Below are 26,525 nucleotides of genomic sequence, written 5' to 3' on the forward strand. Positions count from 1 at the left end.
CTGAGCCCAGGCCCTGATGGCCATCCACGTAGGGGTCCTCCATCTCCAACCTCCTTGTCCTTGATCTTCCATGGCACTGAAATAGCCAGCCAGGTCATTCACCACTGCCCGTGAGCCCGTATATATTCTCATTCTGGGCCCCCTTTCTTTTGCTCAGTGCACATAACCAGGTACACTGTCCTCTAGGAGATTTCCCCTTTCTGCTATCTCTCAGGGTCACTCCTGAGTGTGGCTACAATGAAGCTGCAATCCATTTTCTGACTTGAATTTTCTCATTGAGCCACCCCCTCATAAATCGAGTCTGGGCACTTTCTTCCCGCTTCAGCTGTTTGTAGGGAAGCCCCCTCAGAGAGCCATCCCTGTCAGCTGAGGGAGGGGTGCCACTGCAGCCATGGTGGGTGGGCGTTTGGCTACTGCTCACATGGCTCACATGTGCCCTCTTGTCTTGCTCGGGCTCAAACTGGATGCACCATCTTGTGACGGGCTGTCTCTGGGCTCCCCGACCCTGTGAACTGATGCATCTGACACCACGTAGCACGTGTTGGACGGTGCTGATGCAGGGCCCTTGAGCCCTCCCAGAGCCTGTAGCATGAAAAGTGGAACGTGTTAGTCACTCAGTCGTCTCCCATTCTTTGTGACCCCATGGACTGTAGACCCTCCAGGCTTCTCTTTCCATGGGATTCTCCAGGCAAGAATACTGGAGCGGGGAGCCATTCTCTTCTCCAGAGGATCTTCCTGACCCAGGGTTTAAACCCAAGTTTCCTGCATTGCAGGCAGATTCTTTACCATTAGAGTCATGTAATCAGGAGCTATTTTTCAAGTAGCAGATAGGACAACCTTGTTCCAGAGCTAGGCTTGCATCGTGCCTCTCCCTTGAGCTGACCATCGGCTCCTCACAGCCTCATCTCCACTAGCTTCACGACTGTTGGATCATGTGGCCCGAGCAGAACTGTTTTGCCTGCAGCCTGGGCCTGGTGAAGAGCTTTTCCTGTTCCATGCCCCATGCACATTTGTGTGATGGGGTGTGTGGACTAGAGGGGTTGTCCTGAGGGTGGAATGTTTCACCAGAATTCAGAGAGGCTTCTCTCTCTGCGGGGAGGAATGCCAGGAGCTGCAATTGGCCTTTCACTTTGCACATGTGTCCCAGCAGGCCCCTGACCTGATAGGTGAGCTCCTGAATCTTTATGGAGATTATCTTTGTGTCTTATCACAGCTCCAGCATGCTGGCCACTGCTTGCTTGTCCAGCTGGACCAGCTTGACATCAGCACTGCATGTTGTATATGCCTAGAAGGGTTGGTTGCCTTCTCACAGGTTGGGTCATTTCAGTTCAGTTCAGTTCAATCGCTCAGTCCTGTCCGATTCTTTGCGACCCCATGAATCGCAGCACACCAGGCCTCCCTGTCCATCACCAACTCCCAGAGTTCACTCAGACTCATGTCCATCAAGTCGGTGACGCCATCCAGCCATCTCATCCTCTGTTGTCCCCTTCTCCTCCTGCCCCCAATCCCTCCCAGCATCAGAATCTTTTCCAATGAGTCAATGCTTTGCATGAGGTGGCCAAAGTACTGGAGTTTCAGCTTTAGCATCATTCCTTCCAAAGAAATCCCAGGGCTGATCTCCTTCAGAATGGACTGGTTGGATCTCCTTACAGTCCAAGGGACTCTCAAGAGTCTTCTCCAACACCACAGTTCAAAAGCATCAATTCTTCAGTGCTCAGCCTTCTTCACAGTGCAACTCTCACATCCATACATGACCACAGGAAAAACCATAGCCTTGACTAGATGGACCTTTGTTGGCAAAGTAATGTCTCAGCTTTTGAATATGCTGTCTAGGTTGGTCATAACTTTCCTTCCAAGGAGTAAGCGTCTTTTAATTTCATGGCTGCAGTCACCATCTGCAGTGATTTTGGAGTCCCAAAAAATAAAGTCTGATACTGTTTCCACTGTTTCCCCATCTATTTCCCTTGAAGTAATGGGACCAGATGCCATGATCTTCGTTTTCTGAATGTTGAGCTTTAAGCCAACTTTTTCACTCTCCACTTTCATTTTCATCAAGAGGCTTTTTAGTTCCTCTTCACTTTCTGCCACAAGGGTGGTGTCATCTGCATATCTGAGGTTATTGATATTTCTCCTGGCAGTCTTGATTCCAGCTTGTGCTTCTTCCAGCCCAGCGTTCCTCATGATGTACTCTGTATATAAGTTACATAAGCAGGGTGACAATATACAGCCTTGACGAACTCCTTTTCCTATTTGGAACCAGTCTGTCGTTCCATGTCCAGTTCTAACTGTTGCTTCCTGACCTGCATATGCACAGGTTGGGTCAGGCACATAAAATGGTAGAAACACATGACCTACATCTCTGTGGTCTTAAAGCAGTAAATGAAATATTAAGAAAAATAGTTTGCCAATTTTCTGCTTTTGTATGGGACCAGATCATCAGGTCAGAGAACGTATAACATGAAAAAAAATGAGTTAAGTTTTAGACAAAGTGTTGAAATTTGTCACCAAATTCAATTTTGAGCATTGTTTTAAATCAACTGACCTGCAGAAGAAATTTGTTTTTACTTAATAGGCTAGATCTAGGGCATTCACGGAGAAGGCAATGGCACCCCACTCCAGTACTCTTGCCTGGAAAATCCCATGGGTGGAGGAGCCTGGTGGGCTGCAGTCCACGGGGTCGCTAAGAGTTGGACATGACTGAGCCACTTCACTTTCACTTTTTCACTCTCATACATTGGAGAAGGAAATGGCAACCCACTCCAGTGTTCCTTCCTGGAGAATCCCAGGGATAGGGGAGCCTGGTGGGCTGACGTCTATGGGATCACACAGAGTCGGACAGACTGAAGTGACTTAGCAGCAGCAGCAGCAGCAGGGCATTCAAGTTCTTTGGAACTGCTTAAATGCCTGGGTACAAAAAACCCCCACGAAACAAGTTACCAGGAAGGCTTAGGAAATGCTGTTAGTGTTCTACCTACACGCCAACATTTCAGGTATCTGAGTACCTAGTCACACATCTGACCTCTCTGTTAACTGAAAGATCGAGGTACTAGTTAAGCAAATCTGGAAGTGTGAAATAGTTACCCTACATGACACAGTTTTGGTAACCTCTTCTAGAAGTGGGCACCACCCACAAATATTGAAAAGGCTTAGTTGATGTAGGTTTAAGTGTAATACATTTTTTTTTACATTATCTTAAAATTCCTGGACACACTTAACATTCTTCTCTTTGAACTTGCAGGATACCACACCAGTAGACAGTGCCCTGTGCTGCATCACCCTTGCTGACCTTCTGGAAGTATTTTAGGTATTTGTTTTTGATAAGAGGTCAGATCTGCAGCATCACGGCTCACAGGAATTTCGTGGGCTGTTGTGCACACGTCTGAGAAGCAGATGGATTTTACGGTGCTGACATTCCACCCGTCAGCAAACATTTAAGCTCAGTGCTGTCTGAGTGCCTGCTGAGACCATGGCCTCTCTGGTCTGGAAGACGGAAGTGCCAGTCCTGTGCCAGCTCATCTGATTTATCACAGAGTCTCTGGTATCCAGCCTGACGCCTGGCACACAGAGTATAGTCTATAAGTGGTACCTTTTATTATGATCCTGCTCCCTTCTTTTTTATCTACTCCCCTCTCCCCTCCCACCTCCAAATGTCTCAGTTACCAGAGCATTGCCCCAAAGAGTTTCTTATTTACCATAGCTTTGCTTTGAACATTGCTTACAACCTAAGGCCCAGTCCTGCTGCTGCACTGTGGGGCTCCACAGAGAAGAACCACCTTTCATCTCCTCAAAGGGTTCACTCTTTGCATTTCACCAAGAAGATGAAAGGATGGGGGGAGTAAGGGAAGCTGTCCAGGACCTTCAAAAAGGAGCGAGCCAATTGCGCAGTGGTAAAGAATTCACCTGCCAATGCAGGAGACACAGGAGACTCAGGTTCAATCCCTGCGTTGAGAAGATCCCCTGGAGGAGGGCACAGCAACACACTCCAGTATTCTTGCCTGGAGAATCCCCATGGACAGAGGAGCCTGGTAGGCTACAGTCCATGGGGTTGCAAAGAATCGAACATGACTAAGCACGCCTGCAACCACTGACTCTTAAGAACTATGTTATCAGAACATAAGACCGTGTGAGAATAAGTCCAAAAGCATCCCAGTATAGCTCAGAGCAGAGCAGAGTCAGGTGAGGCCAGGAAGGGATGCCCTGTGGCTGCCAAGGCACCTCAGGGGTCTCAGAAGGGCACTGCTTCTCATGGAAGCCAGAGGGAAGCAGTGTGGAGAGGTTACAGGGGGCTCAAGTCCAGGCTGAGGGCAGCAGGGTCACTGGGGCTGTCCCAGACAAGATGTCAGCATCAGGGCAACTCTCTAGTTCTCTTGTTTTTTCCTTCATATTTTGAAAAAAATAGTCTCAAGTTCAGAGAGGCTAAAAGTCACTTGCTCTGGGAAACATATCGGTCATCAAAGCTGAATGATGTGAACAAAACCTAATACAGTTTTAATAATAATCCCAGTGATTAAACCTATGTGGGTCCTGAAGCTCATTCTTTAATCTACAGCCTGCCTCCCTTGCCCTTTCTTTTCCTTGACTCCTGCTGCCAAGCTTCTCTCTGCCAGCGACGTGCCTCTTGCTCACCTCTCTCCACTCTGGGCTTCTCTTGCCAGCATTCAGGAGGCCTAGACAGCACTGACCCATTTGCCTGTGATGGCCCCACTCAGGGGCTGTGAACTTCTTTGGTGGGGTTGCTGCATGGCTTGTGAGGTCTTAGTTCCCCAGCTAGGGATCGAACTCGCAACCAGTGGACCACCAGGGAAGTCCCTTGTGGGCCATGAACTTAATGCATGTGTTGTGACCAGTATTAAAGTTAATATCTCACAGCACATCACACACGGAAATGGTTTTCTATGTGCTGTATTCTTTGAGTCTACAATGGAATTTACAAAACACACTTTTGAACATTTCTGGAATCAGGAGAGGATGGGCCTCACAACTGGATGGCAACGTACCTGCCCTTGGCCAGGTAGCAGTTGTGACATGTGAAGTGGTTTGTTAGTCCAGGTGCCAGGCCCTCAACGCTGCAGTCACTCATTAGTTCTGCCAGCAAAATATTTAAGGATGATTTAGGAAGGAATAAGAAGCCTGTTTGCTTTCAGAAAGCTTCTATTGACACCAAGATAAAGAAGGTGCCAACATCAAGCCTTGCCAGATGGGTATTGATGGCCTGGGATGAAATCCTAGAGACAAGACTCTGCCGTTTTCTGAGATGTTCCATCTAAGGTGTATTTGAGGTCAAAGAGGGGCAAACTTAGACACTGATGATTGACTCAGAAAGTTGGGACTCATGGTGAGGAAGCTTTAGGAAAACTGATACCAATGTATTTCACTTCAAAGACTGTATAAGTCTGAAAGTGCTTCAAATAAACATCAGTTCAATTCAGCTCAGTTGCTCAGTCGTGTCTGACTCTTTGCAACCCCATGGACTGCAGCCCACCAGGCCTCCCTGTCCATCACCAACTCCTAGAGCCTGTTCAAACTCATGTCCTTCGAGTCAGTGATATCATCCAGCCATTTCATCCTTCTCCTCCTGCCTTCAATCTTTCCCACCATCAGGGACCCACCAATGAGTCAGTTCTTCACATCAGGTGGCCAAAGTATTGGAGTTTCAGTTTCAGCATCAGTCCTTCCAGTGAATATTCAGGACTGATTTCCTATAGGATTGACTGGTTGGATCTCCTTGCAGTCCAAGGGACTCTCAAGCGTCTTCTCCAACACAACAGTTCAAAAGCATCACATAAACATAAAATAAAACTTACAAACAATGATAAAGCATAGTTCATCATTTGATGAGAGTTTAAAAATGCCTCGTAATCAATGGAGTCTTAGGTTCAATGAAACCCTGTATCTATGCATTCTCTGTCACAGTATAAAACGTATTTTTTTCCTGCAGGTTGAAGTCTAAAAGTTTAAAAGCCTTGCTTTGGGAACTTTCATTAAAATCAACAAAAACAAAAAAGCAGGCAAACGAATTCTGTCTGCTTTCACACGTCTGTTTCTGCCCCTTTTAAGACGTCTCCTGCACTAGCTCCACCCTGCACTCTCACCTCAACTTTTTACTCCTTTGGAAATGTTTTAAACATAATGGAAATAAGGCTCAGCTGCGCCACATAACACATAAGCGACAGTTCTCGAGTGCCCGCGGGGGCCACCGCTACCTAAGTCACGCCCGGCACGCTGGTGGCCCCTTCTGACCTGGACTCCAGCCCTCTTACAGTTTGTCTTTGAACACATATTAGAAAATACTATGGTTCGTTCTGTGAGATTTGAACTCTGTGTACACGGATCCATTCTGAGGACTTTCTCTTCACTCAGCACTGGGAGGGACATCCACTTCCTTGCCTGTAGCTCTGTCGGGTTTTCCTGTTGCAGTTTATCACCATGTGACTACTCAATAATGAACGTTTCCTTTCTCCTCAGGAGCACTGAGTTTGTTTTCAGCTCTGGGGAATGGAGAACACTGTTGTGTGAGTTTCAGGGTCCACTCCTGGGCAGTGTGAGCCTGCAGTCCAGACAGCGGTGGGATGATAGGTGATGGCAGAGTCTGCCTTTCTCCAGCTTCGCTGTGTGATTCCAGACCGTGTCTGAAAGACGTCAGGAATATCCATTCCCAACCTGTGTTAGGAGGGTCCCAAAACACCAACACTTAGCACTGTTGAGCTTTTATGGTGGTTAGTCTGATGTGTCTATAATAGAATCTCACTGTTTTAAATTGCATTTTCCTGAGTAATACAAGGATGAATAATTTTAAATTTGTTTACCGACCAATTGAGTTTCTTTTCTGAAGTGTTTCTTTTTAAGACTTTTGCTTTTCTTCCCCATTGACTGTAGGCTTTTTTTCTCACTGGTTTACACGATTTCTTCGTAATTTAGAATTCTGCAGACTAATATGTTAGCCAGATAGTCTCAAGAGGTTAAATTCATTAAATTAAAAAAAAATCACATCCTCAGTTACACTATCACTATTTCAAATGCTGAAATGTGCTACTAGCTACCTTACTGGACAGTAGAGAACAGGATAACATTCCCAGCCTCACAGAACGTTCCACAGGACAGAACCAGAGCACATTCCCAGCCCCACAGCTGGTTCTACTGCAAAGTACAGCTCTAGACTTTTGTCTCTGTCCCTCCCGCGTTACAGGTACCAGCTCCCATTCATACCCTGGCCATTATTTCTTTTTGTGGTTCTTTTGATGAATGGATGTTTTTAAACTTAATCAATCCTTTTCTTCTTTCCTGTCTCAAAGTCATGAGGATATTCTTTTAAATGCTTTGTGTTTCTGCCTTTCACATTTAGGTTTTCACTTACCTCAAATTGATTTTCACATGTAGTGAGGTAGGGGTCTAATTTTAATTTTTCCCCTGTGGATAGCCAGTTGTCTCAGCACTGTGGTCCAGTTCTGTCCTTCTTCCCTTTTGTGTCACCTTCACAGTGTTCATATTTGCTTCCTATTAGCTTTTAACTTTTCGAGCAGTTTCAATGCTCTAATTCATTATTCAATCATAACTTTTAGTGCTCCACCCCCACCCCTCAAATCTAATGGATATTCTCGAATCCTTATCTCATTTGAATTCTTGGTAGTAAGCTGACCACTCTGATTTTGAAGCATTTTCTCCTCTAGGTTTCTGGAGGAAAAGCCCACGCCTGTTTTTCTTCCTTTGTTGGCTGTAACTCCTTTCTGACCTATAAATGTCAAGAACTTCACGTTTTAAGCCCTGATTGCCTCCTGAGTATTCTTGGCCACCACATCTATTTCCAAACTTTCCAACTACATGTCAAGGATTCTTGCCTGTGTCAAGGCCTGGCTCAGTGATTAGCAGGCCTAATTTAAATTGGAGGTTTGATGTCAGATCTACAAAGTAAGGTCACATGCCCACGGGACATTGATGAGCCTGCTGTCAGTAGCCCTCTCACAACCTTGAGGAAAGCCGGCCTGTGATGAAGGCAGCCAAGAAGAGCAGTGGAATTACAGACAGAGCAGAATCCTTAGTGAGATGCACATGAGATACCTGACCTCTCCACTTTGTTATATGAATGAATACGGTTCCTTATTTTAAAAGCCACTTGGAGTCCTGTTTCTGTTCCAAGTGGCAGAAAGCACTGTAATGAAGACAACCTCTGAACTAGCCTCTCAGGCTCGACCTCTCCTGAGCACAGTCATCTGTCCCTCTCCAAAGGCCAGTCTGACATCTTCACTTGGTTCTCTCATAAGCACCTCAAACCTAAGAGGTGCAAACTATCTTTTCCTTGAAACTCTTCTTCCTCTAGTAGTTTCATCACAGTGGGTGGCAACACTAGCCACCAGAACCACAGGGATCAGCCACATATCCTTTCTTCTTTCCTCCCATCCCATCCAGGACAGAGTCCAGCCAAATCCCACTCTGAAGCACTCAGTGCATGTATCCTCTTCTCTCCATGTCTTCTGTGGCCACTCTGGCCCCAGCCGTCTGCCTCTCTCCCCTGCACAACTGCAGTGAACTTCGTTGGGCCCTCTGTTCTGTGTTCCTTGTGCCTGCCAGTGATCACTTTTTAAATCAGTAATTCTGTCATTGTCTGTACTGTACTAGTTGAGAGAGTGGACTGTGGAGTGGGACAGATGGGCTGGTTATCTACTGCTACACAAGAAACCATCCCAAACTCCAGTGTGGGTTGGGAATCTGTACACTTACGCAATGCCTCTGCCTCCAGGTCAGCCAGGAGCAGTCTTATTTGAAGGTTTGGCCAGGCAGAGTCTGCACCCAAGCTCAACTGTGTGGCTGTTGGCAGAGTTAGGTCCTCACTGGCTCTTGGTTGGAGGCTGCTCTCAGTTCATTGCCCCAGGGGCCACTTGGTAGGGCAGATGGCTTCCATCTCTCAGCGGTGCCCTGCAGTGCCTGGCATTTTGGGTTCAGTGAATGATGCCTAGTTACCCAGACATTGAATTCCAGTTGTATACGTGATGTCTGTATGCCTCCTGTTGCCAGTGATATCAAGAGGGAAACTTTTATATCCTGCAGTGGCTCCCACCACACCAGGGATAAAAGCTGAACTCCTGATGGTGCCCAAAGCTGTGCCAGTTATGTGTGGGCTTGTTACACTGCCTCAGCCCTGCTGGACTCCTTGGTGTAGTGGGTTCCCTCTTGAACTCCACCTGGCTAACTCCCAGCCACTGTCCAGGTCTGAGCTGAACTACTTCTTCAGATCCCTGGGTATACTCTTCCATAGCATCCATAGTATAGTACAGCATGCACTACAGATTGAAATTACGTTTCTGGCTATCATTTGATTAATACCTGCCCCCTTCTCTAAATTCACGCCAGGGACAGTATCCGTTTTATTTCCACCCACTAACACATTTGATCATAACAGACACATTAGGGTAATTTTTTTTGAATTTCAGTCACTCACAGGGGAGTATCCAAAGTATTGAAAAAGCAAGAGAGTTCCAGAAAAACATCTATTTTTGCTTTATTGACTATGCCAAAGCCTTTGACTGTGTGGACCACAATAAACTGGAAAATTCTGAAAGAGATGGGAATACCAGACCACCTGACCTGCCTCTTGAGAAACCAGTATGCAGGTCAGGAAGCAACAGTTAGAACTGGACATGGAACAACAGACCGGATCCAAATAGGAAAAGAAGTACGTCAGGGCTGTCTATTGCCACCCTGTTTATATAACTTCTATGCAGAGTACATCATGAGAAATGCTGGGCTGGAAGAAGTACAAGCTGGAATCAAGATTGCCAGAAGTATCAATAACCTCAGATATGCAGATGACACCACCCTTATGGCAGAAAGTGAAGAAGAACTAAAGAGCCTCTTGATGAAAGTGAAAGTGGAGAGTGAAAAAGTTGGCTTAAAGCTCAACATTCAGAAAACGAAGATCATGGCATCTGGTCCCATCACTTCATGGCAAATAGGTGGGGAAACTGGAAACAGTGGCAGACTTTATATTTTTGGGCTCCAAAATGACTGCAGATGGTGATTGCAGGCATGAAATTAAAAGACGCTTACTCCTTGGAAGTAAAGTTATGACCAACCTAAACAGCATATTAAAGTGAAAGAAAGTGAAGTTGCTCAGTCGTGTCCGACTCTTTGCGACCCCATGGACTGTAGCCTACCAGGCTCCTCTGTCCATGGGATTTTCCAGGCAATAGTACTGGAGTGGATTGCCATTTCCTTCTTCAGGGGATCTTCCCAACCCAGGGCTCGAACCCGGGTCTCCCGCATTGTAGACAGACGCTTTACTGTCTGAGCCACCAGGGAAGTTAGACAGCATATTAAAAAGCAGAGACATTACTTTGCCAACAAAGGTCCATCTAGTCAAGGTTATGGTTTTTCCAGTGGTCATGTATGGATGTGAGAGTTGGACTATAAAGAAAGCTGAGTGCTGAAGAATTGATGCTTTTGAACTGTGGTGTTGGAGAAGACTCTTGAGAGTCCCTTGTACTGCCAGGAGATCCAACCAGTCCATCCTAAAGGAGACCAGTCCTGGGTGTTCATTGGGAAGGACTGATGCTGAAGCTGAAACTCCAATACTTTGGCCACCTAATGCGAAGAGCTGACTCATTGGAAAAGACCCCGATGCTGGGAGGGATTGGGGGCAGGAGGAGAAGGGGACGACAGAGGATGAGATGGCTGGATGGCATCACCGACTCGATGCACATGGGTTTGGGTGGACTCTGGGAGTTGGTGATGGACAGGGAGGCCTGGTGTGCTGCAGTTCATGGGCTCACAAAGAGTTGGACATGACTGAGCGACTGAACTGACTGATCCAAAGTGTCCTTCAGTGGGTGAAACTGACAAGGAATGTCTGCATTCTTTAAGCTCCACAGTGAAGATTTTCTGTTCCCCACAAAGCAGTTTGAGTCATCTGGCTGCTATGTAGTGACAACAGTTTGGAGTCTTGGTGTCAGTCGGGCAGAGATACAACCAACACTCTTCTAAAACATGCAACTGAAAGACGACTTGAAGTACAGACTAATCTTTTAATTCATATACTTAATACCAATCTGGGCAATAGCAAAATCAGAAGCCTACATATGCAAGTTTTTTTTTTTTTAAATACAACCAAGACATTTTAAATACAGGCATAAAACAAATGAATAACTAGTAATCATAGATATCCTTAGAAGCTGGATCTTGAACATAATTTTAAATTGTTTTCTGTTTTATGTCTCATTCCTTCATCCTAATTTTTGCTCTTTTGGCCAGTCTATTGCTAAATTACAGAGATTTTTCTAAGAAATTTCAGCTGTTTTTTCCCCCCACCTTACACACTTCGCAAAGATTATCATTGTGTTTTAAAGTAACTTAATATTCTCAGGTGTCTTTCATGTATATGTTTTTTCTTACTGCCAGTTCTTGATCCTGCTTATTGTTGACCTGACAGAGAAGCATGAGTCTTTTAACTATTGCCAGAAACATTGTTACTACAGACCTCAGGCCACGCTTTACCTGGTTCTGTGGGGAGGAAGGGAAACTGCAAGAAGCATGGACCCTGAGCCAGACTGCCTAGTTCAGATTCTGATCTCATCAGTTATTAGCTGTAACCGATGACCCTTGGCACGTGACTTAACCCTTCAGTGCCTCAGTCTTCATCTGTAAAATGAGGATAAAAATGGCACTTAACTTACAGGGATGTTATGGAGATAAATTAATTTTCATAAAGTAATTGGAGTTTCTGGCAGATAGAAGGCACTATATACATGCCTTTTAAATAATTTATGTTTCCTTTCCAGAGTTTTTTAAGTTTTTCTATCTTCAGGGCTATATCCTTTATCTAGAACTTTAAGATTTGAAATATAGACCCTCTCTATAATACATCTGAGACGTGACTATTCCGTGTTGGGTACAGATAGATAAAACAGTTCTTCCAGGTATCTTAGTATTTCATCTACAAACTGGTAATATCTCTAGTCCTATCTGCCTCACAGGATTGCTCTGAAGATAATACAAGAAAGGAACCTAAAGAATTGAGTGTAACCATGTTCTTAGGCAGCTTGTGGACATAAGGACACATACAGACCCTTACAATATTTCTAAGATTCTGGGAAAATAGTGAGGGGCATTCTATAAAGTTAAATTAGTTCACATTAAAATTAATCCAGAAAAGAAAAGGGCCAAAGATGCAGATCATTAAGAGCCTGACATGAAATCACAGTGTGTATGAGATCCGTAGTATGAAGGCAAACTAAGGCATTTATGTGTTTAATCAAAGAAATTCTGCATTAAAAAACAAACATGAAACCTAAAATCAGTGATATTTTCACTTCTGAGAATGATTCAGCTCAATTTAGGAATTCATGGTTTCTAGCAATATACCACACAATCTAAGAGCTCATTTATTATAGATAAGAACACATTTGAATCCCAGGCTTTACCAGTAGACCATGTGGAAGGTGATGCTGTCTGGCTAAGTTGCCAAAGATTTCTTACAATGTCTCAAATACATGAGTTTTTATGAATAAGAAACATTTCCTGTTAATTAGTATTTTAGGCTCAAGTTAAAAAAAAACTTTCTGGGCATAGAATTCTAGTGTCCTTGTCAGAAAATTATGTTTTAAAAGTACATTAAAAAATTTCACACATCATTTACATCTTTAAATAAGTCCTTTACCTGAAATGGTACAATAAATGGTTGGAGTTAGTTAAATGACATCATTTGTAATGCCCCTTAGGGATTTTATCATGGGGTCTTTAAAGAAAACGCAAATAGGATCTCACCAAATAACTACAGATAAAAAAATATATGTCATCTCTGGTCAGCAACTGGCAAGCTTGGATGTGTAAAAAAGTGTTAAATGCTTTCAATAATCCCTGTGAATGCCAAGAAGAAACACAATTTGAGGCCAGCTGAACAGAATACAAGGGGAGACAGGAGGGCAGCTGGGGAGTCCAGTCTGCACGACTGGCTGTCACTCCAAAGACAGGTGCCCTGTGCCTTCCAGAACGGCCCGCACACCCGCCTGTTAAAAGAGATGCCAACACTGTTTTTTGGAAACTAAACACATTTTAATAGAAAACAAAATACAAAATAACTCTTTTCAGAAAACAGAAATATTTAATCCTTTTCACAGACTGTTTATTAAACTGCTATTGCAAAGCAGGTGGGAGGGATGATCTCAGGAGGAAAAGATGCTGGAAAAGCCACACCTCGGAATCATTTGGAAATTCAACATTTTTTAATTCTTTCACTTTTAGACTTTCCACTTCTAATTACTTTCATTTCTTTACCACAATCCGTCCTTTCGGGGGAGAGAATTGTTAACAGAAGTGCAGCCACAAAAAGAATCTTTCTTTCCCACCATTGCTGCAAGAGCCCAAGACTTTCTCAGTCAAATGTGCCCACCCACTTCTAGAAACATGTCAGCTGGAGTGATCCAACTGTCACCCAGGAATTTTCCCTTTCTCCCAATACACTGTATGACCAAGTTCTCTGAATTCCCTGAACCTCAAAATTCCAAGTATCACAGCCAGTGCCAGGAGTAAAACCTGAAAGATGAGAGCAGAGAAGGCCCCCTCTGCCAGTGCTAGGTTTCCTCTTCTCAGTAATAATTATAATAACAATAATAAAAAATCCTGGTTCTCTGTAATCACAGAAAAGGAAAGACATTTGCCAGGATGACCCTGCCCCCTTTCCTAATTCTCACTCCCACTTTCCTACCTGGATAGAGTCCCTTCCACCCAGTGACCCTGCGGCACTGCTCCCAGGGAGGGTGCCTGGCAAACATCCTCAGGTCAAGTGCAGCCCCAGCGAGGCAAGGGCACCTTGGCGCCAGAGATAGGGAGGGCCACACGAGGACACAGTGGAATCTCCGTGATTCCTATCTCACATTTGCTCCCCATCACCACCCTTCCTGCCCCTATCCTTCCACACTTCGGGGCTAAGTCGAGAGTGGTGGTTTCAGGACATCTGCAGGGCAAGGGAGGACACGGGGAGTCTTTCACAGTCTGTTAGTGATTCCATCTGTCTGTCCTAAGACTTGCCGTCTGGAGCCCTTCGCACGCCCCAGTCTGTCATATCAAAGATCCAAATCAATGTTCCTGATTTTCTTGTGTGATTCCAGTCACCAGCAGGAGGTTGCAGGCCATGAACTGCACGCTCAGCACATTGCTCATCTGGCCGGTGTAGACGCCCACGAGCTCGCTGGATGAGCCATCGGCAGGTGTGCTACAGTGTGAGCTTCTGATGTCCCAGACACGCACGGAGTTGTCCATGGACGCTGACGCGACCAGGCTGCTGTCTGGGCTGAAGGTGAGGCTGGTGATGTTGTCCGTGTGGCCCCGCAGCTCTTTGTAGAGGGTCCCGGATGCCAAGTCCCACAGCTTCAGCCGCTGGTCCTCGCCTGCTGATGCCAGGTACTTACCGTTGGGGGAAAAAGCCAGGGAGAGCACAGGGCCGCGGTGGCCCGTGAAGAGCCTCACGGAGTTCCCCTGCTGAGTGCTCCACAGCCGCACCGTCTTGTCGGTTGAGCCCGTGGCTAAGTAGTTTGAATTGGGGTGGAACTTGACGCAGTCCACGTCTGCCAGGTGCCCGGCGTAGATTCGCAGCGGGTACGTCCGATCAAATGACCACAGCCGGGCCGTGCGGTCGTGGGACGCGCTGGCGAAGTACAGGCTGTGCGGGCTGATGTCCAGGTCCCACACGGGGTAGGCGTGGCCCTGGTACAGCACGGTGTTGGTGAAGCTGCCCAGGTCCCAGTACCTGATGGACATGTCTTCAGAGCAGGAGAGCAGCCCCGAGCTGTCCGCGAGGAACCTGGTGCTGTACACTGGCCCACAGTGTCCCCGCAGGACCTTCATCTCTGTGCCTAAGTTGTCGTCCTCGTCATCCTGGGGGTAGTGGGGACACACACAAGAGAAGAGAGTTTAGCGGTCTGCCATGGAAAACAAAATGTCCAGAAACAAAGAGACCTGCTTGGGAAATAGCATCTACCCAGTAAATGGCTCTGTCCTTCAGGGCGACCCCAGGATAGCGCCTTGTAATTGCAGAACTAAATGAAAAGTCTCCTACAACTTACAAACTTGCTTTCTTTAAATTCACCTTGCAGCTAACACTATAGTGAGGCTACTACTGCAGAGTAATGACCGTGGACCTTTCTCTTATGCTAAGGACAGACTTCAAAAGTCAATCACTCGAAAAAATTTATTTTTGATTTTATGTTCTTAGATTCTTTTATTCTACAGGCATGTCTTCCCCTGTCAGTCTTGACTGCTTTGTAGGCCACAGTGCTCCCTGTTTCTAGTCAAGAAAAATCACCCCCAGAGCTGGGGTCAATGATGGAGGCAGATGTGGCTTCACTTCAAGATGCATACAGAACCACTGTGGGAATTTAGCCAAAAATAAAACCTGGACATATCACAGAAATAACTGTGGGCCAGGAAAGTGCAGTCATCAGTAACTTACACCCATGCCCTGTAACCAGACATGAACGGTTGGTACCCAAAAAAAAGAACAGTTTTGAAACCGTGACCTTCTGGATGGGCTCAAATATTTCCCCAAAGTAAAAAAGGAGGCAAGGATTCAGAATTCCTCTCAGAGTCAAGTGACTCTTGTGATTCCTGGAAATAAACCCCTATGTGTGGGGATAAGAAAGACAACTCCTGGTAAAAGGGGCAGGGGCCGGGGGGGGGGGGGGGGGCGCGCCCCCTGACACACGCCCAAGCATATTCTGTGGGTTCAAATCTACTTTCTTTTCATTCTCTCGCAGACAAGCTCCTTACAACTGCAACTATCTCAATCCTGGAATTCATAAAGTCAAATGAGTTTCAGTTATACACTGGAGGAATAGAGTTAAGATGAAGCTTCCTGAACCAAATGGGCCTTGCTGGCTTAGAAATACATACCTTTGTGAGCCTTTGTACAGAAAAAAGCCATCCTTTTACGAATGCCTCCAACGTATACATTTTTGAGAAATGAGAAAATAAACATTGATGTTCATGGATATTCAAAATGGCTATTCCAGATAATCAACATTGAAAACACATAAGCATTTGGGAGCTTAAGGTTCTACTGAGCATTACCAAGAATATTAGTAATTTTCCTTTCCAAAGAGGTTACAATAATATTTTAAAATTTCAGGAATGACTCACTGCTCTACACCAGAGAGTTTATTGAGGCGTAAGACGTCTTCGTTTGGAGCAGGAAGTCCTGGCAGTGGGTCCTGCCTCTGAGTGCTCAGGGGCAGAGACAGGAGGATGCACTGGGAGGCAGGTGGACTTCTCAGGGGCCCCATGACTGTCCTGAGCCTGTGTAAAGTGCCTGTTGACTCTATAAACCAAGAAATCAGGAAACGAGAATAGTCCTGCAGGCTAGCCCTATCAACTCCCTGCCAGGACCACAGCTTAAAATAGTTTGGACACATTTTCTTCTGTGGCTCAGCCAGCCCCACAATGGCCTCAGTGCAGTTGAGCTGAAACCCTGAAACAAGCAATGGGTCACCCAAGCCTGACCACACAGACCCCTCCCATCCCTCCCACGCTAATAGGACAACACCCCAAATGTTCTACAACTGTCTAACCCCGCCCCCCACCACAGTAAATTCTACCCCAGATGCATCCCAAATATGAATTTTTAATTTGTAAAATACATTCATGTAATAATAAACTGTATTATATACATTATAAGATATGCTTAAAATAGAAATTTTAAAAGAACAAGAAAAAACAGCTCTTTGAACACTACAGTCTGCTGATGCTGCCTTAGACCAAGGAGCCCTGAGTCTGCTTCTGGACTAGTGTGTCCCCAGTGCCCTCGTTACAGCGCAGTGAGTCCTAGGTCAGGGTGCTCTGGGATCTGAACACGCCTTGGGTTGTCTCCAATAAGCTACCAATGGAGCCGAAAGAAATTAAATATGGCTGGGCTTGGGAGTGGGTAACACCTGGAAGCAGGTGAGACACTGCTACTGTGTGAGCAGACAGCAGCCTGATGGAGGAGAGAAAAGGTGGCTGCTGGGCAGTGTAAATGGACATGTGCTATATGTGTAAATACACAACGGTTTCCAAGGCTTAAGACAAAAAGGCAGAATGTAACAGATTTCATTAAAATTTTGAAAATATTGCTTATATGCAGAATGATAATATTTTGGCTACAATGAATTGAAAATACATTATTAAAATTAATACCAACTACTTCTTACCTTTTTAATGTGATGACTAGAAAAACTTAAATTACACATACGGCTCACACTATATTCCTATTGGCTAGCATAGATCTATGACAGTCTGGTACACAAACTACAGAACTGAGTATTATTGACAACACTGACTTTACTTTTCAAACTTAAAGATGACCAGGTTGGGGCAGAATGACCAGACATTAAATGAACTGAACACAGGAGCTGCACTGCTGGGCTGAGGTTGCAGGGAGGCTGGTGTCCTATCCACATAACTGGAAAGGAGGGCAAGTTCTCCTTTTTGGTCCTGTGGTTTTATCATGCTGCATAAATATTAAAAATACGCAACTGACAATCGACAAGCTCTCTCCGTTGTCCGGTATGGCGCAAAGTGGGAGAGAATGGAAACTGTAATCAGAAATATTCCAGCAAACAAAAGCCCAGGACCAGACGGCTTCACAGCTGAATTCTACCAAAAATTCAGAGAAGAGCTAACACCTATCCTACTCAAACTCTTCCAGAAAATCACAGAGGAAGGTAAACTTCCAAACTCATTCAATGAGGCCACCATCACCCTAATACCAAAACCTGACAAAGATGTCACAAAAAAAGAAAACCACAGGCCAATATCACTGATGAACATAGATGCAAAAATCCTTAACAAAATTCTAGCAAACAGAATCCAAACAACACATTAAAAAGATCATACATCATGACCAAGTGGGCTTTATCCCAGGAATATAATATCTGCAAATCAATTAATGTAATACAACACATTAACAAACTGAAAAATAAAAACCATATTATTATCTCAATAGAAGCAGAGAAGTTTTTGACAAAATTCAACATCCATTTATGATAAAAACCCTCCAGAAAGCAGGAATAAAAGGAACATATCTCAACATAATAAAACCTATATATGACAAACCCACAGCAAACATTATCCTCAATGGTGAAAAATTGAGAGCATATCCCCTAAAGTCAGGAACAAGACAAGGGTGCCCACTCTCACCAGTACTATTCAACATAGTTTTGGAAGTTTTGGCCACAGCAATCAGAGCAGAGAAAGAAATAAAAGGAATCCAGACTGGAAAAGAAGAAGTAAAACTCTCACTGTTTGCAGATAACATGATCCTCTACATAGAAAACCCTAAAGACTCCACCAGAAAATTACTAGAGCTAATCAATGAATATAGTAAAGTTGCAGGATATAAAATCAACACACAGAAATCCCCTACATTCCTATACACTAACAATGAGAAAACAGAAAGAGAAATTAAGGAAACGATTCCATTCACCATTGCAACAAAAAGAATAAAATACTTATGAATATATCTACCTAAAGAAACCAAAGACCTATATATAGAAAACTATAAAACACTGGTGAAAGAAATCAAAGAGGACACAAATAGATGGAGAAATATACCGTGTTCATGGATCGGAAGAATCAATATAGTGAATATGAGTATACTACCCAAAGCAATCTATAGATTCAATGCAATCCCTATCAAGCTACCAACGGTATTTTTCATAGAACTAGAACAAATAATTTCACAATTTGTATGGAAATACAAAAAACCTTGAATAGCCAAAGCAATCTTGAGAAAGAAGAATGGAACTGGAGGAATCAACCTCCCCGACTTCAGGCTCTACTATAAAGCCACAGTCATCAAGACAGTATGGTACTGGCACAAAGACAGAAATATAGATCAATAAAACAAAATAGAAAGCCCAGAGATAAATCCATGCACCTATGGACACCTTATCTTTGACAAAGGAGGCAAGAATATACAATGGAGAAAAGACAATCTTTTTAACAAATGGTGCTGGGAAAACTGGTCAACGACTTGTAAAAAAAATAAAACTAGAACACTTTCTAACACCATACACAAAAATAAACTCAAAATGGATTAAAGATCTAAACATAAGGCCAGAAACTATAAAACTCCTAGAGACATAACAAAGGCAAAACACTCTCCGACATAAAATCACAGCAGGATCCTCTATGCCCCACCTCCCAGAATATTGGAAATAAAAGCAAAAATAAACAAATGGGACCTAATTAAAATTAAAGGCTTTTGCACAACAAAGGAAACTATAAGCAAGGTGAAAAGACTGCCTTCAGAATGGGAGAAAATAGTAGCAAACGAAGCAATGGACAAAGAATTAATCTCACAAATATACAAGCAACTCCTGCAGCTCAATTTCAGAAAAATAAATGACCCAATAAAAAAATGGGCGAAAGAACTAAACAGACATTTCTCTAAAGAAGACATACAGATGGCTAACAAACACATGAAAAGATGCTCAACATCACTCATTATTAGAGAAATGCAAATCAAAACCACAATGAGGTACCATTTCACGCCAGTCAGAATGGCTGCTATCCAAAAGTCTACAAGCAATAAATGCTGGAGAGGGTGTGAAGAAAAGAGAACCCTCTTACACTGTTGGTGGAAATGCAAACTAGTACAGCTACTATGGAGAACAGTGTGGAGATTCCTGAAAAAACTGGAAATAGAACTGCCATATGACCCAGCAATCCCACTGCTGGGCATACACAATGAGGAAACCAGAATTGAAAGAGACACGTGTACCCCAATGTTCATTGCAGCACTGTTTACAATAGCCAGGACATGGAAGCAACCTAGATGTCCATCAGCAGACAAATGGATAAGAAAGCTGTGGTACATATACACAATGGAGTATTACTCAGCCATTAAAAACAATACATTTGAATCAGTTCTAATGAGGTGGATGAAACTGGAGCCTATTATACAGAGTGAAGTAAGCCAGAAAGAAAAACAGCAATACTGTATACTAATGCATATATATGGAATTTAGAAAAAAGGTAACAATAACCCTGTATGCAAGACAGCAAAAGAGACACAGATGTATAGAACAGTCTTATGGACTCTGTGGGAGAGGGAGAGGGTGGGATGATTTGGGAGAATGGCATTGAAACATGTATATTATCATATGTGAAACAGATTGCCAGTCCAGGTTCGATGCATGAGACAGGGTGCTCGGGGCTGGTGCACTGGGATGACTCAGAGGGATGGTATGGGGAGGAAGGTGGGAGGGGGGTTGAAGATGGGGAACGCATGTACACCTGTGGCAGATTCATGTTAATGTATGACAAAACCAGTACAATACTGCATAGTAATCAGCCTCCAAAAAAATAAAGTGGAAAAGAAAATATTACTGATAAAATGAAAAAAAAAGTGGGAGAGCAGTCCTGCTCTCCACTCCGCCTGTCTCTACCACAAGGCGGCTGCCAGCAGCAGGGTGACAGAAGCAGCAGTACTGGGCCATCAAACAGATTCCCGAGGCCAATCAAGATTACCTTCCAGTACAAACGGCAGAAGCTGAGGGCAGTGCTGTAAATCCAGCTGAATTGGGGGTAATTTTATGCTTACACAGAAGATTTTGGTTATTGCTCTTTTTTAAAAAATGAGATAAAATTCACATATTATAAAATTCAGTGGTAGCTGGGGGGGATCTTAAAAATTTTTATTTTAATCTAATGTTCTTTCTATCTTTGCAGCTATCTTTCTGCCTTTGCTATCTTCCTTTATATTATTTTTTAATGCCTAGACTAATCCCCAAACCAGTATCATATCATCAAAACTAGTAAGGTCAGCAGAAATAATTTTTCTAAACAGAAAATTCAGAGTAGATGAGGGCAGTATCCCTCACTGCATGTGAAGAGCCTCCAAGAAGCTAAAACTGTCCCCAATGAAAAGAAACTTGATAATTCAAATATGCAATGAAAAGTATTCTGGAAGGCACTACAGATTGTAGAAATCAAAGTTTGTGCATCAGAATTTAGATTCTTTATTCATCATAACAAACTCCTCTAATTTTCCTCTCTCAGCTTCAAGAAGCAAAGACTCAAAGGCCATGCTAACTGGAAAATGACTCAGAAAACAGGAATAGGTAAAAAAGGCTGACTTTATACATCCAATATTCTTGACATCGTATCAGCAACTGGAAATTAACTTGGGTGACTTTTTAAAAAAACCCTTAACCTTTCAACCTAGTGCAAAGAATTTTCTATCCAAAGTAAGCTGAGTCTGAGCTACCTGAATTCCAATGGTGATATGACAAAGGTATTCATCCTGCAAATTCTGAGGCACCACTCTCAGGCAAGGTGAACTCTGTGAAGTTCCATGTCTATTTCCCTTTGCCCTCACTTTTTCTGAACCAGTGCTTCTCAGTGACTTGAAACTCAGGCCACTAGGCCTGCCCTTTCCAATGACCACCCCCAATCAAAGCAAACAAAATCATTACACAGACTGCTGGACGAAAACAGGGCACCCTGGGAGAAGTCAGAGGACTGCACTGCTGTGAAAGGCCAAGGGCACCCAGGGTTGGGGGGAGGGGAAAGACAAACAGCATCCTAGTTTACCCTTGGGAAACAGCAATATACCTTTTGACCCAGTAAACCTACTTCTGATTACTTATATATGTACACATGCACACTCACACACATAGCTAAAGGTCTTTAGGCTCAGCAATGGTATCCACATTTCAGGTAGTAATACATACTGACCATTCCTTAATGATGTTCAGCTCATATTAACATTTCCCTCTTGGCCAAGGTTGGCCATTAGCAGGAATTCACTGGTTACAGGTTACTAGGCATTAGTCTGGCATTAGTTATATTATGAGGAATATAATGAAGTCCATTTGCTGTAAGATCTGTCATGTTTGGTAAGAATACTCGAAGCACATTAGTAAGGCAGGTGCAGGGAAGAAAAATCGATATGCCTACCTCCTCCTCTAGGAAATCACAAGCCAAGTGGATGCGGGACACATCTACTTGATGGGGTTCGGACTTTAACTTCTTGGAACGCAGACTCCACAGTTTTATACAGGAGTTGTCAAAGCCTGCTGCAAGCAGCTTGCTGTCCGGGGAGACCTCTGCAGTGTTCAGCAGCTGCTCTGTGTTGTAGAAGGCATAGAAGTAGATGGTGGTGAGGGAGGGGGGGCCGTCCTTGACGCGCTTGATGCTCTCCTGCAGGAGCTCCAGCGCGGCCTCATTCTGCAGGATGGGCGCTGGCATGTCGGCGGGCTCCAGGCCGCCACCCTCGCCTCGGAAGGAACCACCACTGGTGTAGAGCTGGTAGTCTGTCCTCTTGGCGGGCTGCACGTCCAGATGGATGTGCCAGGCGAGGATCCTGCACAGCGCGGTGTTGTTGTCACTCTGGAGGTAGCGGAGAAGGTAGTTGTAGCTGTCTTCCTGCAGACGAACCACGTATTTGTTGTCCAGGAAGGCTCGCAGCCGGAAGTTAGACAGGATGTCCTGGATGGTCTGAGTGGTCTGGAGCTGCTCGATAACATCCTTCTGGCTGGCATTCTGCAGAAACATTCCATGGAAGCGGCTGTAAAAGCTTTCCACTGTGCTCTTCGGACTGTTCTGGATCAGGGTGAGATGGAGGTAGACAAAGAGAGGGTAGAGGAGAGGCATCACTTCATGGCTGTGCTGGGAGTCAGAATCTGTAAGGAAAAACAAGTGAAGCCTTTATAACCAGCATGGTCTCCTGTGGAGCGCACAGTCCCCTTCTGGCCAGGACCTTACTTTCTGAGGCTATGGATTGAAGCATAAGCCCAACACAAAATTCTGGAAACTTGAAGCCAAAGACTTTGGACCAAGGAAGGAAGATCAGACCCAGAAGGCCAGCAAACCTGGAATTTGATGCCCAGAGGCTAAACAGTGTGCCTCTTCTCACATACATTCAAAGGAGCTTGTATCCAGGCCTTTGGGTTAGTATTTTCCCCAATGTATTAGCGTTGCTTAAATTGGGATCTCAGGCCTTGGAGAGACCTTACGTGGATTCTGGGGAGACCGAGTTCTTCACAGAAACTTTAATTTGATAATTTAAAAAGTAAACACAGGTAAATTCAGAATTATCTGGATAGTCTTTAGCAAGTACTGGCATACAGTTTTAGTGCTCTCATCTCCTGCAATAACATCAAAGTTCTTAGTTTAGTGGGTTCACTTACACATACAGCCCCCTGGTTGGCATGTCCCAATGCTAAGACGACATTGTTCATCCCTAAGTGTCTCACACCTGTCAGTGTACTTATTTTGATTTTGTTGGTTAAAAAGGACAACTTCTCTTTGCAGTGATAATTTATAAGAGGAATATTTTCATGTCATTAAAACTAAATAATTTACCAATGTGAGACTTAAACACCATGAAACCACATGACAAAGAATGTTCAAATAAGTGTCCAGTTTTGTCACAGGCTAATGAGAATAGCACAGAGGTGTGTGTGTGTGTGACACCTAAGTGAGGGAGGGCAGAGAGCTGTGACAGAGCAAAGGTTCCACGGCCACGTGGACAGAGGCAAGTGGCCAGCAAGGAGGGACGCCTGTGCACCAGCACCTCGGGGCAACAGGGGAACATCAGCCCTCGGTCCATGTGGAGCTGCTGCTGCTAAGTCGCTTCAGTCGTGTCAGACTCTGTGTGACCCCACAGACGGCAGCCCACCAGGCTCCCCCATCCCTGGGATTCTCCAGGCAAGAACACTGGAGTGGGTTGCCATTTCCTTCTCCAATGCATGAAAGTGAAAAGTGAAAGTGAAGTCGCTCAGTCGTGTCCGACTCTTAGCGACCCCATGGACTGCAGCCTACCAGGCTCCTCCGTCCATGGGATTTTCCAGGCAACAGTACTGGAGTGGGGTGCCATTGCCTTCTCCGCCATGTGGAGCAGTGAGCTATTTATGGCAAAATCCATCTGTTATATTCACTGGCTAATCTGAACTTTATTTTTTGTGATTTTACTTGTACTTTATTTGTAGATGAGTTTAGGTTCAAACAAAATAAAGGAAGCATACAAGTTTCATATCTAGTGTAATGTCTGTATGTACCTAAGTAAATTAATATAAAAATGCTTTAAGTTAGCACTTATGTAACATTCTGATATTTTCTTTTTTTATTCCATGGAAAGGAATCCAGACCTGTCTCAAGACTCAGGAATACTGAATTAGGGCACTTATCTCTCTAATCAGAAGGGAGATGATTCCAGCATGTTACCTCTGCTTAATGCTCTATTTCATCTTACCACAGGTGAATTAACTGCATAGTATGTGCATTTAAGGATAAACATGCCCCCACTCAAACGCATTCTTAGAAGATGAACTTCAATTACAGTGATCCCACACTGAATTAGGGCTGCTGCCCAGCTGCTGTAGGCTCCTGCCTCTGAGCCAACAGGTGCAGGGTTTTCTGGTGCTGGCCCTGGGTGACTGAGCCTGACTGCCGAGAGGAAGCTGCACTGCTGCTCCACAGGGGGAAAGGAGAGCGTGTCTGCAACAGAGGAGGTCACTAACGGCATCTTAGTGCTACCATCCCTGAGGTGAAGGTGAATAAACAAATGCAGCAATCCAACCAAGGCAGGACTAGTAGTGGCCCAGACCCTTCAGGAACGAAGGTTTGTGTCATCCCACCATGTAAAGAACCAGGACCAGCTGAGGTGCTAACTAAAGGTAAAAGCAATACTGAATAGGGAGTAGAAAAAGGTAGTTAAAGACCAGCTATGACCATGTGACCAGTTTCAGACCTCAGAACTGTACCTATCATGAGTACTCCTCCTTATTATGAACATGTTGGTGTGAGTATCTGTACAGAAGCAAATACCTTTGTTTCCTTTCTTTTCTTATCCCCTTACCATAGAATATAAGTTACACTGACTTTGCATCATAGTATTTACTCCTTTTTTTGGCTGTGCCACATGGCATGCAGGGTCTTAGTTCCCTGACCAGGGACTGAACCCATGTCCCCTGCAGTGGAAGCACAGAGTCCTGACCACTGGACCACCAGGAAGTCCCTGTATCACAGTATTCAAATCACGGAGTTTCAGGAAGAGTAAACATTACCTGTGGACTTTGTTTCTTCTTCTGAGAAAGTGATTGGGGAATTCTTGGTTGTTGTTCAGTTGCTAAGTCTTGTCTGACTCTATGTACCCCCACAGACTGCCAGACTTCCCTGTCCTTCACTATCTCCCACAGTTGGCTGAAGTTCATGTCTGTTGAGTCAACAATGCAATCTAATCATCTCATCCTCTGCTGCCCCCTTCTCCTATTGCCTTCAATCCTTCCCAACATCAGGGTCTTTTCCAATTAGTCGGCTATTCGCACCCAGTGGCCAAATATAGCTGTACCGAGTGTTAGGCAGAATTATGACCTTGTTAATCATCTTTATTTGGAGATTAATTATCTTTTAAGAAGTTGGGTATGGGTGCCAAGTTCAGTGGGTAGACTTATGATGGTTAATTTTATGTGTCAATGAAGCTAGGACACAGTGCTTAGATATTGCGTCAAACATTCTAGATGTTTCTGTGAAGGAAATTTTTTAGATGAGATGAACATTTAAATCAGTAGACTAAGCATAGTGGGTTCCCCTCCATATGTGGGTGGGACTTATCCAATCAGCTGAAGGTCTTAGGAACACAAAGAGGAGAAGAGGGAATTCTGCCAGCAGACTGCTTTTGGACATGAACTGTGGCTCTCCTGGGTCCCAGTCTGCAGGCCTACCCTGAAGATTTTGGACTTGTCAGTCTCTGCAATCATATGAGCCAACTCCTTAAGATAAATCTCTTTCTTTATATATACATTCCATTCTGTTGGTTCTGTTTCTCTAGAGAACCCTGACTAATACAGATTTTGGTATTTCTTTGAATACTGTAATTCTTTAGAAGACCTCTGGAAAATTTCAATCTCAAAATACTAACAAAAAGATTCAATTTTATCAATTAGACATTCAATATGTTCTATTGGGGTGAAGGGCTGTTTTCAACTCCTTACAATCTTAAGTTTCAGGCTTATTTTTGAAAATGAGAGGTATTTTAATTTACTAAGCTCAGAATAAAAAAAAAACACAAAACACTAGCCATCCAGAAATAGGGATGCGGTACTTTAAAAATTCCCATCAACATATCTGGAACAAGGTGAGATTAACTTGAAGTTTTAGCTCAATTTTAATCTTGTTCCCTTGTAATCATAATATACACCTTATGTTTTACTGAAAGGACACTAAGTCAAACAAACACCAATTCTCATTCCCTGGCCTTTCTCCACAGGGTTGGGCCTTCAGACACAACCCAACACCTTCCTTTGTTTGTAGGCAGCACCACTGACCTGACCCTTCCCATCCATGCCTGTGAGCTCCTCTTCCTACCTTGCTCTTCAAAGGCTCACCTCACTTTAAGGAACTAACACTGCGTGTGTGGCTTCTATGAGCCAGGCACTTACACCCAAACTGTATCTAAGAGTCCCAGGTATCTGCAGGTTCAGATCAGAGTGACTGACTCCAGTCTATGCTCTTCCTACTGAGTGTCTTAGAGAAAAGGCCCTCAACAGGCGAGCTCACAG

The 26,525-nt window shown here is 44.2% G+C and overlaps 1 protein-coding gene across 3 annotated transcripts in view; it reads right to left on the bottom strand.

Moving 5' to 3' along the window:
* Positions 1-12,348: 12,348 nt before the first annotated feature.
* Positions 12,349-26,525, bottom strand: part of TAF5L (TATA-box binding protein associated factor 5 like) — a 32,413-nt gene continuing 18,236 nt past the window's right edge. For all 3 annotated transcript variants that reach the window (XM_027530400.1, XM_027530399.1, XM_027530401.1), the window contains 2 exons: positions 21,922-22,646; positions 12,349-14,862 (listed from right to left, as the gene is read on the bottom strand). In XM_027530400.1, the coding sequence (XP_027386201.1) occupies positions 14,065-14,862; positions 21,922-22,646 (1,523 nt within the window). In that variant the 3' untranslated portion in view covers positions 12,349-14,064. The remainder of the gene's footprint in view (positions 14,863-21,921; positions 22,647-26,525) is intronic.

Source organism: Bos indicus x Bos taurus, chromosome 28 (genome assembly GCF_003369695.1).
Source record: "Bos indicus x Bos taurus breed Angus x Brahman F1 hybrid chromosome 28, Bos_hybrid_MaternalHap_v2.0, whole genome shotgun sequence".
Taxonomy (NCBI): Eukaryota; Metazoa; Chordata; class Mammalia; order Artiodactyla; family Bovidae; genus Bos; species Bos indicus x Bos taurus.